General features: G+C 38.5%; 1 protein-coding gene across 1 annotated transcript in view; it reads left to right on the top strand.

Moving 5' to 3' along the window:
* The window catches only part of LOC309565952 (mucin-5B-like), a gene marked incomplete at both ends in the record, with an annotated part of 75,265 nt that overhangs the window by 7,071 nt on the left and 47,614 nt on the right, over positions 1-20,580 (top strand). Inside the window, 14 exons of the mRNA XM_082270981.1 lie at positions 3,906-4,122; positions 6,493-6,610; positions 7,634-7,772; positions 8,568-8,678; positions 8,867-8,936; positions 11,942-12,079; positions 12,251-12,415; positions 13,228-13,322; positions 13,698-13,824; positions 14,679-14,934; positions 16,493-16,545; positions 18,241-18,341; positions 19,196-19,347; positions 20,343-20,481. Coding sequence (XP_082127107.1) covers positions 3,906-4,122; positions 6,493-6,610; positions 7,634-7,772; positions 8,568-8,678; positions 8,867-8,936; positions 11,942-12,079; positions 12,251-12,415; positions 13,228-13,322; positions 13,698-13,824; positions 14,679-14,934; positions 16,493-16,545; positions 18,241-18,341; positions 19,196-19,347; positions 20,343-20,481 — 1,881 coding nt within the window. The remainder of the gene's footprint in view (positions 1-3,905; positions 4,123-6,492; positions 6,611-7,633; positions 7,773-8,567; positions 8,679-8,866; positions 8,937-11,941; positions 12,080-12,250; positions 12,416-13,227; positions 13,323-13,697; positions 13,825-14,678; positions 14,935-16,492; positions 16,546-18,240; positions 18,342-19,195; positions 19,348-20,342; positions 20,482-20,580) is intronic.

Genomic DNA, 20,580 nt, shown 5'->3' with positions numbered 1-20,580 from the left:
TTAAGAACTTCATATCCCATGGTACCTTGCTGCCTGCAGGCTGTGATTCCTGTGCTGACTCCATCTCTTAAAACTCTTTTCTGTAGTTCAGAAGGCAGGCTCTGTGAAATGTGTGACACAGCAGTGCCAACTCACCGGGCATAGTGAATACGTGTCACAGAATTAAAAAAAATAAATAAATGTGCGGGGAACTTCAGATAGGTTTACAATCTATAAGATTGTTCAGATTATTAGGAGTAGGCTAGAAATAATTGAAATAGAATGTGGAAATTAATTTAAGATTTTACATTTTAACCATAGATATACTTTAACAGCCTATTTTCTTTGGTAAATGAATCCCATTGTCCTTATCAAAAGTAATCCCCAGTTTGGACAATGCAATGGGACACAGGCCACACTATTTTCTTAGAAAGTGCAAAAGAAGTTGCCCCGGCGCTACCTCTAAGTGACACCTTGTCACTCAAAATATATGTGCCATAGTGTGAGTGATTGGGAAAACAGTGAGTAAAAATAAATATAAATAAATAGTGCACATATAAAATTAAATAATCCTTTTGTGAACAAGGATATTTCTTTGTGACCACTGTGAGAAGGTGCTCGTGTGCAGGTTGCAAATAAATAAATAGGTTGAAAAGATGAAATTTTTTTTTATTCCAATCAATAAATAGATTAAATGAATCCAGAGCAATAAATAAACAAATTAATCAATTCAGTGCAATAAAAAACAAATGAATAGTGCCACTGGATAGTGTGCCAGTGTGAAATTATAATATTGCTTGTAGAAGGTGCCAGTGAGGCAAGTGAAAGGAAGAAATTCCCACTGTGAGAGAAAACAGTGAATGAAGGTTGCATACACTAGCGTGGCCGCTAGATGTCGCAACTACAATACGACCTGTTTGGTAGTATTTGCTGGATTAGGTGAGCACAATCATGAGGGTTCCTTCTCCACGGCGAACAAGTATTGCCAGTTGATGTCATGTAACATAAGAAAAAGGGGACCCCATTTGTGCAGTAAAATAAACGGCAATTGGAAAGAATATAGACACACTCACGGTGTAGGCTGATAGCGATCAGTTGCGGTCTCCCGGGAAGCTTCCGCGTTCCACGGTCAGATGCTGTTGAAACCGGAAGTGACGTATGACGCAATGGACCCGCCTTACGCGTTTCGTCAGAGGACGTCTGCTGAGGCCGCCTCAGCAGACGTCCTCTGACGAAACGCGTAAGGCGGGTCCATTGCGTCATACGTCACTTCCGGTTTCAACAGCATCTGACCGTGGAACGCGGAAGCTTCCCGGGAGACCGCAACTGATCGCTATCAGCCTACACCGTGAGTGTGTCTATATTCTTTCCAATTGCCGTTTATTTTACTGCACAAATGGGGTCCCCTTTTTCTTATGTTACATGACATCAACTGGCAATACTTGTTCGCCGTGGAGAAGGAACCCTCATGATTGTGCTCACCTAATCCAGCAAATACTACCAAACAGGTCGTATTGTAGTTGCGACATCTAGCGGCCACGCTAGTGTATGCAACCTTCATTCACTGTTTTCTCTCACAGTGGGAATTTCTTCCTTTCACTTGCCTCACTGGCACCTTCTACAAGCAATATTATAATTTCACACTGGCACACTATCCAGTGGCACTATTCATTTGTTTTTTATTGCACTGAATTGATTAATTTGTTTATTTATTGCTCTGGATTCATTTAATCTATTTATTGATTGGAATAAAAAAAAAATTTCATCTTTTCAACCTATTTATTTATTTGCAACCTGCACACGAGCACCTTCTCACAGTGGTCACAAAGAAATATCCTTGTTCACAAAAGGATTATTTAATTTTATATGTGCACTATTTATTTATATTTATTTTTACTCACTGTTTTCCCAATCACTCACACTATGGCACATATATTTTGAGTGACAAGGTGTCACTTAGAGGTAGCGCCGGGGCAACTTCTTTTGCACTTTCTATTATCTTAACCCCTCGGGGTTTTGTTGCTGGCAGCTTACACCTGTCTGTTATATATTATCTATACACTTCCATAGCGCTGGTCACCCTTGCCTTTCTATCACACTATTTTCTTGTCATCAAAATTGACCCCAAAGACAACCAATCAAAATAATGATAAATAAATACATTTAGGGCTCTTTCACAAGGAGCGGACCGTATTGCGATCCGCTCCGGCACTTTTTTTTTTTTTTCACGGACACGGATGACACTTGTGTCATCTGCTCCGTATGTCCGCATATCATCCCATCCGTTTGCGGATGATATACGGACATAATGTATGTCTATGGGCATTGTGGATGTCAGCGGATGACACCGCTGACATCCGATTTGGCATCCATTCCGTTTTTTAAACGGAACAAAAATAGGGTTCTGTTCCGTTCCAAAAAACGGAACAGAATTGAAAGGACGAAAATCGGATGTCAGCGTATGGTCATCCGCTGACATCCGTCATCCCATAGACATTCATTATGTCCGTATATCACCCGCAAACGGATGGGGTGATTTACAGACATACGGAACGTCCGTGTGAAAGAGCCCTTACACATTTTGGCGAAAATTATTTGGCCACAGCATTTGCTTTTTGGTTTGCAAATAAACAATCATACATTAAATTTAAACCTCAAAACTTCAGTAAATAACAGTAAGTGCTTAGTCATTAAACACTCAAGCACAATCACATTCTCTACAATAATAAAGTCCCCCCGGATCTGGAGGCAACATACCACAAACAAGTGCTCGCGACAGAAGGGTGGGGGGTAACCTCTTTTTCTGACTGACCGACAAGCACCTGTAAAATGGGCTCAGCCCTTTATATAATGAGCCCCATGCCTTTCAGAAATTTCCACCACACCTGATTGGAAACCTTTACCTGGGCATCCAGGTATGGTGAGAGTTGAAATGGGCAGTACACCAAATATTTCTGTATTATGTAACTAGTTATATAAACAGAAACGTAGCTAGAATAATAAGACGGCCGCGTGTCCATGCAAGTGTGACAAGATACCGGTCCCACTTTAGGCAATCTGCTTATAACTAGTCATAATATACACCAGTATTTCCTATGCTGCTCTTTATGACAACTGAAACTTTTTTTCCCAGTTTGCAGCAGCTGAAATCATTAGCATGGCTCCATTGAAATGTAATTAACACACAAGTACCCCCATTATAAATTATGAAAACCATATTCTGTGTAAGGATAGGCAATCACAAACACAATCCCTCTTGTGCTTAGGAAAATGGCCCCTCCAGATGGGTATGTTATGATCTTCATTAAACTTGAAAGCGAATAACCACGGTCTTGCTGCCTTCAAAGACTTGGGGAAGTCTACAACACTGCATACAAAAACACACAGAGGGCGCCCCGACATAGTGCATTATCCTGAGACAAATTAGTTATTGTATAAAAACATGGTAAGTATTATACTCACAATGTTCCAATTATTAAAAGCCAATCACAAATCTCAGCATGTTCCATCCAAATGTATCAACATGTACAGATACAACAGAAACTGAAGACCCCCCGTGGGCTGACACGTTTCGAGGAATTCCTATTCTTCAGAGCCACCAGGTGAGATTTGTGATGTGCTTTTAATAATTGGAACTTTGTGAGTATAATACTTACCATGTTTTATAAAATAAATTATTTGTCTCAGGATAATGCGCTAGGTCAGTGCGCCCTCTGTGTGTTTTTGTATGGTGTAAGGATAGGCAATACTGCTACAAAAATGACAGTAATATAAAAGGATAGAGACTGAATTTAGAAAAAGCGTCTTTATTTCATGTTGGCTGTCACACATCATTAGTGAATACAGCCGTAACTACTTTTTGTCATGACCTTTTACAAAGCATACAGTGCACTACAATGTTAATGTTTATGATCTCCTCCATACAGAAAGAGACCTGTGTCCGGATGCTTTCCAATGCAGCCTTCGATGACTGTGACCTGCGTGTGCCTCAGGATCTGTACATCGAGGCCTGTGTGTTTGACCTCTGTAGATGTCAGAATTCATCTGATGCCTCATGCTTCTGTGATACCCTGTCTGAGTATTCCCGGCAGTGCACCCATGCTGGTGGAAAGCCAAAAAATTGGAGAAACGGCACCATGTGTGGTAATTACCTTTTTTCTTGGCCTTTTTAATGGTCTATGTCCTTTTCTAAGATAGTTTTCCACCACTTTGTTGAAAAAGTATTATGCAAAGTGTGCTGCACCAGCTATCAGAAAATGGTTGGTTATTACAGCTGACCTTCAGGGGTCACTTTTTATTTAGTGTTGGATAGAGCAGGGAAAGATTTTATTGCTGTTTGTGTCTTTGTTGGAGAGATTTCCACTCACTTCCTGTCAGAACAGGAAATTACAAAAATTTTCTTCTGTGGGGACACAAAAACACTTGTTTTTAGCAGGGGGAGGAAGGGTTAGAATATCTGACAATAATTGTATTGCTGACTGTGCCTTCCTGTTCCAGTATAACATCTCCCCATTAATTGTATAGACATTATAGGCACACAGGATGTGAGGGAAAAGCTCTGATTGGGGCAGGGAAAGAGATAAAAGCATTCAAAAAATTCTTCCACTTTAAAGTTTATTTTTAAATACTGTTTTTGGCTAAAATTAGACTTTAAGAAGCTGGAATCTATAGTATACTTGACACTGCCACAGTAAAATTAGTCTCTGCCCCTTTAATGTTGGTAAAATGCATTGGGATTGCTTTACTAAAACTAGAGAGTGCAAAATCTGGTGCAACTCTGCAAAGAAACCAATCAGCTTCCGGTTTTTTTTTGTCAAAGCTTAATCGAACAAGCTGAAGTTAAAAGCTGATGGATTTTCATGCACAGCTGCACTAGATTTTGCACTCTCCAGTTTTAGTAAATCAACCTCATTGTGATTTTTTTTTATGTGTGTGACAGGAGTGCACATACAAGGCAGTCATAATGAAGCTAACCATACACTCTGCAATATTTTCAGGTGTTCTAATAGATTTTAGCATTTCCTAATAAAAAGAATCTGCCATGACCAATCCAAACATTTTACAACCTGCTTTAGAGTTTCTTGTAGCGATTGCACCTTGCAGATTCCGAAGAAAACGAAAACCTTTCTTTCACTGTAAAAAACAGTGTAAATCAGAATAAGTCAGGAACCATAGAGGCTGGTGGCACCTATATGATGGCCACGGTGATGGTCAGACTTCATAATGGCATATAAGATGTGTCCATTTATGCCCACCTATGTAGCTTTAAGTACATATCAGCAAGAGGAATGTTCAGAAGTAACCGTAGGAAAAAAAAAAAAAAGATCCAAAGAGTAGTTAATATTTGGAACAAACTTCCACAAGAGGTAGTGAGCTAGTCAACAGTAAGTAACTTTATACATGCTAAGGACAAACAGATCTATATTCAAATAAAAAAGGTTCAAAAAAAGGGGAAAAAACTCAATAAACCTTTTTTTTTTTTAAATTCTTCTGTGTTTTAATTGGCCAGTTTTGTAAAGCCAAGTTAATTATTAGAGACTACTTTCTAAAAGATGTCACTTAGTACTGACTTTGAGTGTTTTATTGGCAGAGAGGACCTGTCCAATGAATATGAAATATAGTGAATGCGGTTCACCTTGTGCTGATACCTGTTCCAACTCTGAGCGGACGCTTGTTTGTGAAGATCATTGCATAGATGGCTGCTTCTGTCCACCAGGTAAAATCATTTTTATTTTTTTTTAACAGCAAACATTCCTTGTGTGTTTTTTGTGATTATTCTGAGGTGGGCTATTTCTACAGATATACTGTATAACAGATTTAACTACTAATTCAACATGACCCTCCAAGGTTATCTGAAACTCAGTTGTTCTCAAAGGATGACACAATGGGGAAATTTACTTACAGAGGTTGAGACTCTTTACTCAATACATTGTAGCTGTGTTCTCTTTGAATCCCCAATACAGGAATTAGCTTTTTACATGAATACATAATTGAAATAATTTCAGTTTATGGAGTGAAGAGTCTCAACTCCTTTAGGGCTCATTTACACTTGTGGGGGTGGTAAAACATATGGTTTAACCGCATTTTTAGCACTCCACCCCTTTAGTAGCAAAGGAAGCAGAGAGGCAGGTACACATGCTGTGGCTGTGATGCTTTGCTTTGGCCAAGGAGAAAATGATCCCCCTGCTGCATTCTGTGGGCAGCACTGCCACCAACTATCACCCATTCAAGCAAATGGGAGCTGCGTGACGACCTCCTCGCAAACATGTAAAATGCCCCTGGTTGCAGTTCTGTGGTGTGACGTTTACGGGGTTAAAACAGGCAGTGAGCAGGGGACAGATCGCTTACTCACCGCTTGTCAAACGCCTCCAAAAAATGATCCAACTGCTAGTGCAAGCATAGCCTAAGTAAACTGGCCTTAGAAAGTCATCACAGCATTTACTCTGGTTATTGGCACCACAAGAATAAGAGTTAATTAGAAGCATCGTCTAATCTCAATCAATCTTCTTTCAGGAACGGTGCTGGATGATGTTGATAACCGAGGTTGCATCCCACACAGTAAATGTTCCTGTACCTACAACAATAAGAAATTTGCACCAGGAGAATTTTATACCAGCAGCTGCCACAACTGGTAAGGAGTCGGACTAAAAAATACCTGTGAAAGTGCTCAGCAATAGGGTGTTTTCTTACCTTAAGCTGGCCATACATGGCTTACATTTCAGCAATTTCCTGCATCCAACCTCCATACAATAAGTTGCAGTGACTGTTTGGGTATTCTGACAGCTGGAGGCACTGGCTGTCAGGATATATTAGCTTACAGAAGAGGTTTGTCTATTCTTGCTGTTTAGCTTGCATGAAGGAATGGAGAGTCAAGTGTAGTGAGAGGGACCTCTATAACTTGTGACCTAAAGCAATTATCTCAGTAAGTTGACCCATTTGAGCCAGTTCTTTTTTTATCATAATTTCTTCATTATTTTTATGTACTCCTTATACTGTGTACACCTGAAATCTGTGTACACCTGAATTCTAGGCTGTTTTATTATTTTCTAAATACAAGAGCCATGGATATTTTTTGTGTATTTCTTAGCGATTTGCACAGTAATCCCACAAACAACAACTCCTCCACTTTGCCTCTGTAGAGGAGCTTTGTGTAAAGACCAGTCACTACTGATCTCTCTCCTTGAGCAGTGTGACTGGTCTTGTCCCCGCCTCCTTCTGTAATTTTTTTTTTAAAGGGAGCCTATAGCTGGAGGACCTGCTGGGTCCCACCTACACCTCTGCTCTCTGCACAGGCTATGTACAGAACCAACTTTTTGTACAAAGTTATATTTGGGTTTGCAAAGGCATTTGGTGTACACAAAGTACATTTATATGCTTTGTAATGTTGAGGAATATATTTAATGTTTTCGTACCTGGAGTTTCTTTTTAATAATACAGCTTTCCCTATGGGAAAGGTCTTTTCTCAATCCTTTGTTAAATTCTCTATCAGAATTCTTGCTTAGTACTTTCTTTTGTGACAGTCTTAAATAAAAACATCTATTTTAAGTTGAAAAAGCACTCTAAAGCTGCTTTGAAATTTCAAGAAATTAATTTGAGCAATAAACAATAATATTAATAATAATTTATCTGACTGTATTTACATTGTCTATTATAGCACTTGTCATGGTGGTCAGTGGAGCTGTGAGGCCTTGCCTTGTGCTGGACGCTGCTTACTTGAGGGAGGCTCACACGTCTACACCTATGATGGTGGTCACTATAACTTCCATGGAGACTGTAGCTACATCTTTACCAAGGTAACATTGTTATTCAAGCCTTCGAATTTCACACTTGTCACTTTCACACGAGTCAAAACACTAAATGCACAGTAGTAGCCATATGTTGGGTTTTCATATGTTCAGTATTTACCCATTGTAGTATTTCTATAATGTTTTCTGTAATTCATTTTCATAGAGAATAAATCCAGTAAATCAGAGATTAAATTAAAGCTGTCCGTACACTGACAGGTTTTTTTTCTTTCAGCTTGGAAGTTGAATCTCCAGCTGTGGCTATTGTATTCCAACTGATGGCACTGACAGCTGTCAAAATACCTGAACAGCAGCTGCATCTTATTGGATGCAGTCACTGTTTGTTTGACAATTTTCTGCCTGGCTCCTCTGATTTTTGAATTAAAGTATATCAGGTGGGAGGGTGCAGACAGGACCCCCAATGAAGCTCATTTCAGCCCGGTTCATCAGAAAAAAAATTTGATAAGTGTATGGCTATCCTAAAGCATTCAATTTTACATAAACTGTGTGATAATTTGCTGTAGAACAAGCCTGGTTTCCATAAGGTTAACCCATTGATAAGAAGAAGCTCTAGATCTCAAAATACCCTGGGGCTAATATAGATAAAAGCCATCTGTATTCTGGCAGATGGATAGATGGATTTTAATAAACATTTTGGTTGAAGAGATGAAAATTATATATTGTCACTAAAATTAGATGTTTTTTTCCTAATGCAAAACAACTGCAAAATGCAAAACTGGTCAGTAATGTTTAGAATTACACTATTTCCATGCCACAGTCCAATAGCTTCATTCTTCCTTGCAGGACTGTGTCACAAACATGTTCACTGTGCTGACCGAGCTGAGGAAATGTGGAGTGACCAACACTGAAACTTGTCTGAGAAGTATCACCCTGTCTTTGGTTAAAGGGCAGACAGTGAGTAGTGCTCATCGCACCAGTATAATTTACCTCTTTTTCTAGGCACTGACTAAAAAGATTCTTGTAGTGTATATAGTGAATGTCACTTTATTTGCGTTGCTTGTGTTGTGTACTTGTGTTGCCCTAGCCATTTTTTTTTTTTTTTTACCACTTTCCTATATTGACGTCACCTCTGTAATCTGTAGGTTCTGACAGTGAAGTCGTCAGGAACTGTGCTTCTGAATGGGATCTACGCTCGTGCACCTTTAGTCACAGGTAAAGAATCATGTCTGCTCTCATACTGCACATTGAAAGGTGGTCACACACTGTCTAATAAAATGACCATTACTGAGCCAGGCAATGAGATTTTCCAATCTCTTTCTGATCCCGTATCTGTATGGGGAAGAGCCAATGGAAAAAAAGATATGCCTACAGGGGCATATCTCATTTAGTATGCAAGTAGCTTATTATTTCACCTTTTCTGCCCTCTTCTTGGATTAATCAAACATCCTGTGTCTAGGCTTATGTCAGTGCCATTATATTTGGTTGCCATTGTTTACAATTTAGGATTGGAATTAACTTTTTGCTTTCTGTCTGCCACCTGCTCTGATCTTCTGCTTGATCCTCAGCCATGCCTCTTATTCTGACCTTTGGTCCATTCTGACCTTAATGTGTGTCTAAACCCAAAACCAAAAATATAATACATTGCAACTTACTAGTCTTTGGTGTGGTGACTGTATTTGTTTTCCTATTTTTTCAACCTTCTTTTGCTTATTGTCACCTGGTAAACCTGCAAATAACTCACTTCCTGTGTCGGGAAGGCTAAGTTACTCCTCCACTCTATCTATGGAGGGAGCTATGGTTGTCACCCAGACTGCTTTCCTGTTATGGACTACAAACATGTTTGGAGCTCTTCACCTCTATTACATGGGTAGCAGGGCAATTGGTAGTTTACAGAAGATCGCTAGGAAGAAAAATATTCTTCTGTGCAGTTCACAGGAAATGACAGGGGCACTGCATTTCTGGTAAGATCATATGGTATTTTTTTATACTTGCCAAAAATGTTCTTAGTATGAAATAAAAAAAGAAAGCAAATTCATCCACCACATCTAAGGACTGATAAACTGTAATATATTACATTTTTGTTCTTGGGTTCTGTTATCCTTTCAGCTTCACCTAACAGTTTGGTACTCTTTTGTCCCACTTGAACTATTAGATGTCTCCAGCCAGGCAATCCTGAGGGTAGCACGCTAATAGTTCTTGGAAGGATACATTTCTTGCCATTAGCAGCTCTGGTAAAGACCAGTCATGGTAAGGGCTCATGCCTCAGTGTGACCATTCTGCTGCCTGCTAGAAACACAGAGGATCCACCTCACATGTGACATAAATGAATGCATGTGTGGTACTGATGTGGCCCTGGTGCAAGTATTTTCCTGTCTGCCGTGTATTGGTAGCTATCTGTCCATTTATGCACAGTTTCAAATTGCAACTATTGTCAGGAATGTACAGGGCCCATTTAAAGGGTGTGGGGAGATTATAACAATTCTAGAAGCAGAGAAACACATACATTAGCAGGTGGATAAACTGGTTTTAAATCCAGGAGTTAGAGGAGATAAAATATATGCAGTTCCATAATAGTGGTTAAATAATTCAGTTTTGTTTTTTAACTGATTTGATAACACTCCAACATGTATACTGTAGAGTGCAGCATTATAATTAAATGCTGCTAATCTACTGTGCCCTAACTAACCATTTAAAGTGGTTGTAAACCTCAGATATGAAATATGAACAAAGCATATCCCTCTATAGTGTGTACTTGTCTCAATAAGAGCACTAAGTGTCACTTTTGTCTGCTGCTTCGTTCCTCAGCTATCAGCATGAATCATTTCTGACAAGTTTTCCTGACACCAAGAGGAGAAAAATGATGACAGGGGAGGGACCTCCAGCTGATTGACAGCCTTGGCTCTATTCCTGTGTGCTGTATGCAGGGGTGTGACCCTTCTCTCCAATCAGCTCTCCAAGCTCTCCTCACTAAGCTCTGTAGAGTGTAACTTTAGCTCTCTGCCCCCTTTTTTCTAAACTCTCAGTTAAGCTTTAAATTTCAGAACTTTGATCGGGTGTAGCAAAGAAAGGCATTCAGATATAACGGTACAAACTATGTAGGAGGATTGGTTTAATCTCTGTGTATCACCTGAGGCAAGTCTCTTCACAGGGTATATGTAAGAGTTTACAACCAATTTAATGAAAGACCACAATAGATCTAAGTAGACTTGGGTGTGCGCTGCAATGTTAAAGGAGAAGTATGGTCAAAGCTTTTTTGGCCATACTTCGAATATGGATTACAGGAGTGCAGTTCGCTCTGCACTCCTGTGATCTGTTTTCAGCTGACAGCGGGCTGAAGTCAGCTGTCGGTTGACATCACAGAGCCAACCCAGGCTCTGAAAAAATTCAGACCACATGGTCGGTATCCACCCAGAAGCCTGCACCCAATGAGCGCTAAAGCAGAGAGCAGAGAGCCACTGACTGACAGTCACAGCTCTCTGCTCAGAGCAGAGGGGGAGAACTGAGCAATCAGCAGTGTTTTATCACTCAATTCTCACTGCAGAGGCAGCAGTGGATTGATGCTGCATCCATTTAGGTGAGAATAAATGTTTTGTTTTTTTTAAAACCCTGAACTCCTCTTTTAATGCATATAAGCTGAAATCATGGCATCAATAAGCAGCAATGAAAAAAGGACCATTCATGTGGGCAAAAACAAAATATCAAAGGCAAGAATGTCAACCCGTGACAGTTCCAAATCCTGAAATCCTCTAGTCATGTAGTCAGCACAGGCCCGATTACGGCACAATAGCTTAGTGGTTAGCACTTCTGCTTTGATGCACAAGAGTTCCTGGTCCAAATGTCTCTGCGCTTGTGTAGAGCACTCTGGTTTCCTTCCAAATTCCAAAGACATGTTGATTAATTGACTCTAGAGTCTAAAATGGTCCTAATGTGTATGTAGGCACATGTGATAGGGACCTTAGATTGTAAGTTCCTTGAGGGTAGGGACTGCTGTGCGTGTAATATATGTAAGTGCTATGTGAATTGTTGGTTCTATATAAATAAATGTACAGGGTTAATCAAACATAAATACCTGTGATGAAACAAATTAAAGTGTGTGGCAAAGTCACAGCTTCTGCCTAAGAAGTGTAAGTTAAATATATACATACTATATTTCTTCTTGGATTGTCTTTGTTTATTGAATACCAGGTTGTTCCATTCTTTACATTTGTCTTTTTCAGATAATTTTGCTGTGTTGCAGCCATCTTCTTTTTATCTGGTCATTCAGACCTTCAATGGGATCCAGATCCAGGTTCAGCTTGTTCCAATCATGCAGGTCTCAGTGAGCCTGGATGCTGAGTACCAGGGAAATGCATGCGGTAAAAGTTTATCCATATTATTTTAATTGGGGCTTTAGTCTTTTATGTTCTTGGAAGTATATTAAATGTGAAAAGGGGTAAAGAAGGCTTGACTTATGGGTGACCCTTTGGGACACTTCTTTGCTTTTTTTATTCATTTTAACTTAATGTTGTTATTTTCAATGTTTTTAGGTCTCTGTGGTGATTTCAATAAGGTCCGGACAGATGACTTTAAATCTCTGAGCGGAGCACTTGAGGGGACAGCAGCTGCCTTTGCCAACACCTGGAAGAGCCAGGCAGACTGCAGTGATGTGAAGGACAGTTATGAAAACCCATGTGCTCTCAGTGTAGAGAATGGTATGTCAGGAATCTTTTATTAAACCTAATATGAGAATATCTTTTATCAAATAATTTTTAATATGCTAATACTGTATATTTTAATAATGGTGGGGTATTACTGTAGGGTTAACAAAGAAAGAACTTCATTGTAGTGACCATAGTCCAGTGAGCAGGTTGAAGGTACAGAGAAAACATAGTAAATTGCAGAGCTGCTCAATCTGAATAGTGGTGACATGCACTTTTGATTATATAACTGGTAATCTGCTTTATAGTGTGTTGGGGTATGTGAGACATACAAGTGGGAGAAATCCTGCTCTTAGAAGTTGTTATACGCATATGTTTATTTAGTTTGTCTGGAATTCCTCCATAGCTGAAGATAGAGGTAATTGCTTATGAACGATTATTTAAATGTTTCATCCCTGGCTGTACAGTATATACTCACATTCCCTTTACTCCCTTGCTGCTCTGTCCAGCCACCACAAGTAAATAGATGCAGCCCTGTATAAGCTCAGAGCTTACACAGGGCTGAGGTTTTTTCCCGCATCCATATGACGTGCTGGGCTAATCACCAAGCACCAAATGTTGTCATGTGGGAGCTCTTCCATATCCATACATACTGGGTATTTCCATTTGCTTCCAATAGGCGAATAGTGTGCTGCCTGGGGGTGGGGGAACTTAACTGAATTTGTGGACTTGTTGAGCATAGATAAAGCAAAGGAGCACATTAAAGTAAAATTTTGAACATCATGTAGACTTTCAACAAAACAAATCTGTGTTAACAGTTGCTTAGTTATTCAATGACATCTAACCCCTTATTTACTAATCTTTAGAGAGGTTTGCCAAGTATTGGTGCTCTCAGCTCTCAGAAAGCAAGGGAACCTTTGCTCCATGCCATGCGGTTGTGCATCCAGCTGTGTATGAGAAGGTGAGTGACCTGTGTTAAAGAAAAAATACATTTGTTAGATGTGCACATGGCAGAGTAGACCACATACTGTAAGTCCATAGACAGTATCTATGCTGGTAAATACGTTATTTTGCCGTTTTAGTTTACCTGCTTTAACTTTCCTAAATGTAAATAATATATAACATTCAAATTCAATATAATAGCAAAATCAATAATTGTTATAAGATTTACCAATTATTGTGCTCAATCACACAGGAATAATAGGCTATTTGTAAATGTAAATGTTTTACATAAACTTTCTATAAATCAACACATTTCTTGCAGACCTTCAGTAGACCCTCCTATTTAAAGCGTGATTACTAAGACATAGTGTATATTTTTGTTTTGCTCCAACAGAACTGTATGTATGACAGCTGTAACTATGAAAGGAGTGAAGATCGTGTTTGTGCAGCCTTATCTGCCTATGCACGGGCATGTGCTGCTGAGGGAGTGACTCTGGTTGGGTGGAGAGGTGACCTCTGCGGTATGTATGATGGTTTTTATATGACGGATATTATTCAAGACATTCACATTATACTTTGACTTTGAATAAAAATGTAAAGTAAAGTTCTGTGTATTTGAGAAATTTGTCTTCTACTGTACACAGGGATTGGTATCACAATTTTATTTTTTATATCAGCTCTATTACATGATGTGTAAATATTATACATAGGTTTAAAAGATCTGCAAAATGTTTGAAATGTAGAAATAATGCAGCTAAGGTTTACTTATTACATCAGTGGTCCCTCCCCTTTGACAAATCATCATTAAAGTGTGAAAAAAGCAAACCTGAAGGGAAAAAAAAAGTAAAATATATAGTTATCCCTGGCTTCTGCCCATGGTACCTAGGTGAGAGTTATGACGAGATCCTGGGAACGCTATTTGTGCTGTTTTGGTGCATCTTCTTGTGAGATTTGGAATTCTTATTGCTCTCAGGGTCTCACTGGAAAGGTCATTATGTCACCTTCTCCAGTGCAGAAACTCGGGGTAATGTAAGTGTATTTACTAACTTTATACCCACGTTTTTTTATTTTCTTCTTACAATTTAATGTAGCATTTGGGAATTGGAGTGGGGACCCTAGTGAAATAAGGGAACTTTGCCTTTTAGTGTAAGGTTAGCTTAAAACATTTTTCTAAACATGTTGATTTCTATATTAAAATTGATTTAATAAGGTAAACTTTTAAATTAGATAATTACAGAAATGCAAGCTATTTTTTTTATATTAAATTAAATATTGTCTTTTGCTTTACCCAAAATGTGATTTAGGTGGTAATCCTTATAAATGAAAAAAAAGTTGTCATGACTAACAGAATTTTCTTTTTTGTTTCCAATTTTAGAAAAATACACAAAGGACTGCCCGAAAAACAGCACTTACCAGTACTCTATTACTACATGCCAGAAAAGCTGTCGCTCTCTTAGTGAGCCTGACGCCAGCTGTAGTTTCCATTTCACTCCTCTGGATGGCTGTGCTTGTCCAAATGGAACATTTCTTGATGACAATGGAGCCTGTGTGCCAGCTGGGAACTGCCCTTGTTACTACAGTGGTTCAATGGTGCCCCCTGGAGAAGTCATTTATAACAACGGTGCCATGTGGTAAGCTATAAAAAAAAGCAGGGTAATCATGGGTTTCGATAAAAGCTAATATAGAGTTTAGGACATTACTGAAATTTAGTTTTATTGAGCTGTATATTTTTATTTACCTTTTCCATTAAGTTTTTCTTAGCCAGGATATTCCAAAATCCATATCTGTTTGTAGATATAAATGGCCCACTTCTTCTACCACATTAATAACCCAAAGGGAATATTACATGCAGGGTGGTCTATGTACCACAGCAATTTCCAAACACCTGAAAGTGTGTGTTTAAGGTTCTAGTGCAACAAAAGGTTTTCATGTCCCAGATTTCCTAATGTTAACCCTGGTATATCAATTTGTGAGCCTGGTTTAATTAAAACAGCTTACTGTGACTCTAATGAATACTTGAACTGCAGATTTTTAACATTTATAGGAATGCTGGCTCAACAATATTTTATACGGTGCTGAGACTGAACTTGGATTGGTGCAGATCCTAACTCTTGCTTTGAAAAATGTCATTGTATCTACTGCCTATGCCTGTGCCTAATATCAACAGAATAGGATAGGAATAGGAATCTGTGGGAAAGTTTGCTGTCATTCTTGCAATGCATTTGTTCTTTTCTTATAACAAAGCTGGAGTTTAAGTTTAATCAGCATGTTCAATATATTGTGTTTCTTTTATTTTACAAATGCCAAAGCTGAGTTTCATTTCAACCTACATGTTCCAATTACAACTATTTACCACTTACTTTTCATGTGGTCTGCCAAGTACAGCAAGCATCTTTAGATGTTTTTTTTCTTGGTGGTCTTCTTACTCCTTCTTTGTTGCCTTTGGCAAGCATAGGACATTCATTTGCGCAATGCTGCAACCATTTAGTCATTAAAACAAACATATGCTTTGCCCATGAAGGTAACAACTTCACCTAATTGCCACTCTTCCTAGCTACACCTATTTACCTTCCTTTTGCTATCCCATTGCCCCATTCAGACACTGAAAACAAAGAGAGGAAGCCCTGTGAACACAGAGCTAAAGATCCTCCCCCTACCCACATATGACAAAGCCAGGTGCTTAAGCGGCTTATCACCAAGTTCTTTTGAAAAACAGAGAGTAAGTCACATACTCCCCATACCAGATTTATTTCTTCTTTCTCCTGGTGTCTAAATGGGGAGGGAAGGAAAGAAGAGTATGTGCAGCAGGGAAAGGTGACAGTTAAGCGACCCTTTTGCTTTGTCTTTCATGGGGATTTGAGAATTGACATCCCTACTGTAAATGTGATGCAATATATAGAACAGCCACAAGATGGCACCATTTACAATTGTAAATGTCTTTTGGTAGACTCCTACAGAGTACATCCATACTGTATGTCTGTTCTCGGCTACAGGGCCTTTATTATTTTATTGAACATATAGTAAATGTCAAATAATCAACTTTGAAGACTAGAAAAATCTTTCTTATTCTAAAACTTTTGAAATGTTTTTCAAACTTTTAGTAGCAGTGTATAGTTTGAGCTTTCAGCTAAAAACAAAAAATGCTGACAAGCACAAGGTAACATTAATGTATTTGATTCTTCATTCCAGCACGTGTAAGAGTGGGAGACTACGCTGTGTTGGGAAGACACTAAGTATTGAAGGTAAGGAAATATTTAAAATGAGACATGATAATATACAATCACTGTTCATGTTAAAGCTATCGGATTCACTAAGGAGTTTAGTGACCATATAAATGCACAGGACCAAAGGCCCCACTAAATACTGAAGTGTTTTCAGCATCCTTAATTGTTTAAATGGGTATGTTATTCCTTATAATAGACTAAAAGTTCCTGCTACAGAGGCTTTAGAGATATTTTGAGATGTACAAACTTTTGTGAGGCATACATAAGTTTGGATAAATTCATGGTACAATTTGGCTATATCTGTGTAACAGAAGTCAGAACCACCTTACCCAAAACTTAAAGGACGTCTAAAGCCAAAGCTTTTTCTTTATTGTGGATAGAGTGGAGAATATGTCAAACACCTTTCAGATTGTATTGACCTCTTTCTCCCAATTCGACTTGGCTTTATTTCCTAACACTGTAACAAACAGGAAATCTCGCCAAAGTGAGGGAAATCCCCCTTGCACACAATTTGAAATGTCAGTATATGAGGAAAACCGTCTAATAATAATAATAATAATAATAATAATATAGATCCTTTACACATATATAACCTATAGTAAGTACCATAGACAATTATTGGAGGTATTGTAAATTAATGACAGTAATGAGGAAAATGACATAAGCTCCTCCCCTTCCAGCATATGCCTAATACTGGTCCTCTTCACACTTAACTCTGCCTTGTGGAGGGTGCAGGTAGGAGGCATCTTAACGTAACTTGGGAAAGTCTATATAACAGTGGGATAAAAAAAATAAGTTTTATTGATTTGTTAGTGATGATTATGACTACTATCCATTTCCACCCCTTAGCCCATAATTCAAAACCAAAATAAAATTTCTACAGGCTTCTAAGTACCACAAAGTAATCTGTGGGAGGAAAACTGCAAAAAAAAAAAAAAAAGCCTCATTTTATGTTTTTAAGGGCTGCTCTCAGCAAGCATAGGGGTCAGCAGGCAGAAAATGTGGATGCAGTCGTATTAATTAATGTCTTGTGTCATTCTATTTTGTGGTAAAAATAAAAGATCAGAAAGGGAGATGGTGATTCCCTGTTTCTCTACCACCTAAGGTGAGATGTTTTTCTCTCCTTACAGCAGGGTCATTGTTAAGCTGGCCATACGCACATGACTCAATGGAAGAAATGTAACAGATTCCTTCATCCAGGCTAAAGAGAGCATTTAGAGTAATCTTCCCTGCCAGCTATTGTATTCTGACAGCTGGTTTCTGCGGCTGTTAGTATATTTGAACAGTGCCTGCATCTGATTGGATACAGGCTCTGTTCAGCCAACAATTTTCAATTGAAGAGTTGGCTTTTGTCAAACCGGGGTGGAGGTAGTTGGGGTATCCACAGCCCAAATTTTGCCTGATTCAGCATGAACCGACTCAAATTCCAGCCATGTATGGCAGCCTTCAGTTGCATGTATTACAGAGTTCATTAACACTAGACATGCTGGACAAAGTATGTGGCATGTGTATTTTTTATGAATTTCCAACACAGAAAAAGAGGATTGCAGGGACATTCCCTGCTAGTACCATTCTGATAAAAGATAAAAAATATATTTAAATTTCCAACACAATTTTATTGTGTTGCATTCGCCAGTGCCGACCATAAAGGAGTTAATTATTTACTGCTAGTTGTGGAATCAGCATGGAATCTCACATTGTGTTTTTCTTTAGAGTGCCCAAAAAGCATGGTGTATTTTGACTGTTCTAATGCGACACAAGGAGCAAAGGGAGCAGAGTGTCAAAAGACATGTCAGACCCTGGACATGGAGTGTGTAAGTCTCTATATACACAGCTGTCATTAGTAATATTTCACAAATACATGATACATACTGTATATTATACTTATCTCACACATTAGGATTTTCTCTTGACATTTTTGTTTTTGCTTTGGGTGGATAATTTGGAATTTTTGGAAAAATTTTAGCAGCAGAATGTTGGAAAGGTAGTGGTGGTGGTGGGTATGTGGAAAAAACAGTGAGCAGTTACAAGACTCTCTGCAGCTTAGGCAACACACAATCAGCATCTCTGCCATTTGAAAAGCTTGTAAATCCTGCATTTTACATCCAGCATGTGTTCAACATACACAGAACATATTCTATGCTGCCCCAATAGCTAATTGTGTGGGTCACTTTTTTATGCAGAACATTTTCTTGTTTTACTGGTCCATAATTCTGCTGACGATGGGGAAAAAAGTGTTGGTAATAACTGTAGAGGGAAACTCTGCCTATTTGCCCGTGGCGCCTATAGGCACAAGGCTACTGTGCCTAATGGTGAATCTGGTATGTTTGAGAGCCCATGTACTAAACATACAATAAACAAATGCTCTACAACATCCTATAGACAGAATAATACAGTTGCTAGGCACAGCCATTGTCCTCTAGAGCCAACTCCATTTTCATATCTACAAATTTCTAATGATGACTTTAGAAGTGAATACAATTTATGCTAATTACTATTTTTAAAAATGTAACATTAGGAGGACAAAGAGTAATTTACAGATTAATCACTACATCTCCAACAGTGTTATACTGTCATTCAACATTTACATATTTGACACCTGTAACTACAAAAAAAAATATTTACACGTAACCAAACTAAAGTTTTTTTTCTTTTTTTCATAATTCAGTTAAGTATTCAGTGTGCCTCTGGCTGTGTCTGTCCAGAAGGGCTTGTGCTCAATAGCAATGGCAATTGTGTGCCCGAGGAAAAGTGTCCATGTATATACAATGGTGAGGTTTATCACAGCGGGGAGAGCATTATGCAAGATTGTAATACCTGGTAAGTTATTTTATTGCACATAGTAAGACAGTCATCCATTAATTTGATGATTTATAATATTACAGGATGTCTCAATGTTTTCCTAATAATTGGCAAGTTATAGATACAGTTTGGATCTACCTACTTCTCTATTGATCTCTGTACAGGAAAGGTAACAGGTAGATTGGGAAGCACTTTCCATTGCATATAATTGAGACAGTAGCCCTAAAATGTCAGAACATTTACATAGCTATATAGCTCTGTTTAAATAATAAAATGTATAGGGTCAGTCCACTCAAACCTGATAGTAAGGTTTTGCATTGACACAGGGAAAATAAGTAGCCCACTGTCTTCTCATATCTCCTAAAGGCACCAGTGGAGAATTGTCTATACTTGTCTTGAGTTCCCAGCTCCACTGATCTCTTGTGGGTTATATGGTGTTTGTCTCACTCTCCTGGTTTCGTTCTTTAGTTTCTTTACATTTATAAAGATTGAAGAAGAAGGGAAAGAGAGTTGTAGTAAGGGGGGAAATGGAGGAAAATCCTCAATCTCCAGCAAGGAAATATTGCCATTAAAGGAAGAAGCTAAAACGAACTCACTTGCGGAACCACTGAGTAATAGGTAATAGGTGGTATCACATTCCAGAGATAACTAATGTACAATAACACCTCTTATATAAAAACTTACAGGACTTTAAGGATGCTACTATTCAAATGAATGGTGGCGTCTTTAAAGTCCTGTTAGTTTACACTATAAGAAGCTATTGGTTGGTGGCACTCATCACCCAACTTCATGCTAAACAAAATGCATAATTAGGTTTTAATTATGATCAGCCACTAAAAACCTAGAGAGAGTTACCCTCATCAAAGGTAGCTAAAAGCCACACATGACTCTGAAGCCACTATTTAGGGGCCCTTTTCACTAAATTGTACTCAATTATTGAAAACTATGATAAAATAAGTCAATTTGAACCCAAAATTATTTCATTATAATTTCTGCTAACTCCTTTATTTCAGTACTTGCAAGGACCGGAAATGGGAATGTACCGAGAAAGAGTGTCACAAAACCTGTGTAGTGTATGGAGAAGGGCATTATAGGACATTTGATGGCAAACGTTTCAATTTTAATGGTGTTTGCGAGTATACTTTGACACAGGTACTTAAAAGTCTATCATATGTAAAGATATCATGCTTACCATAATAAAGTATTTTCCCCCTAAGTAGTCAGAACTCTGCACAGAATTAAAGGTCAACA

This window comes from Pelophylax lessonae, assembly GCF_965119305.1.
Source record: "Pelophylax lessonae genome assembly, chromosome: 10".
Classification (NCBI taxonomy): Eukaryota; Metazoa; Chordata; class Amphibia; order Anura; family Ranidae; genus Pelophylax; species Pelophylax lessonae.
The sequence above is the reverse complement of the archived record's forward strand: the minus strand, read 5'-3'. Positions and strand labels throughout refer to the sequence as shown.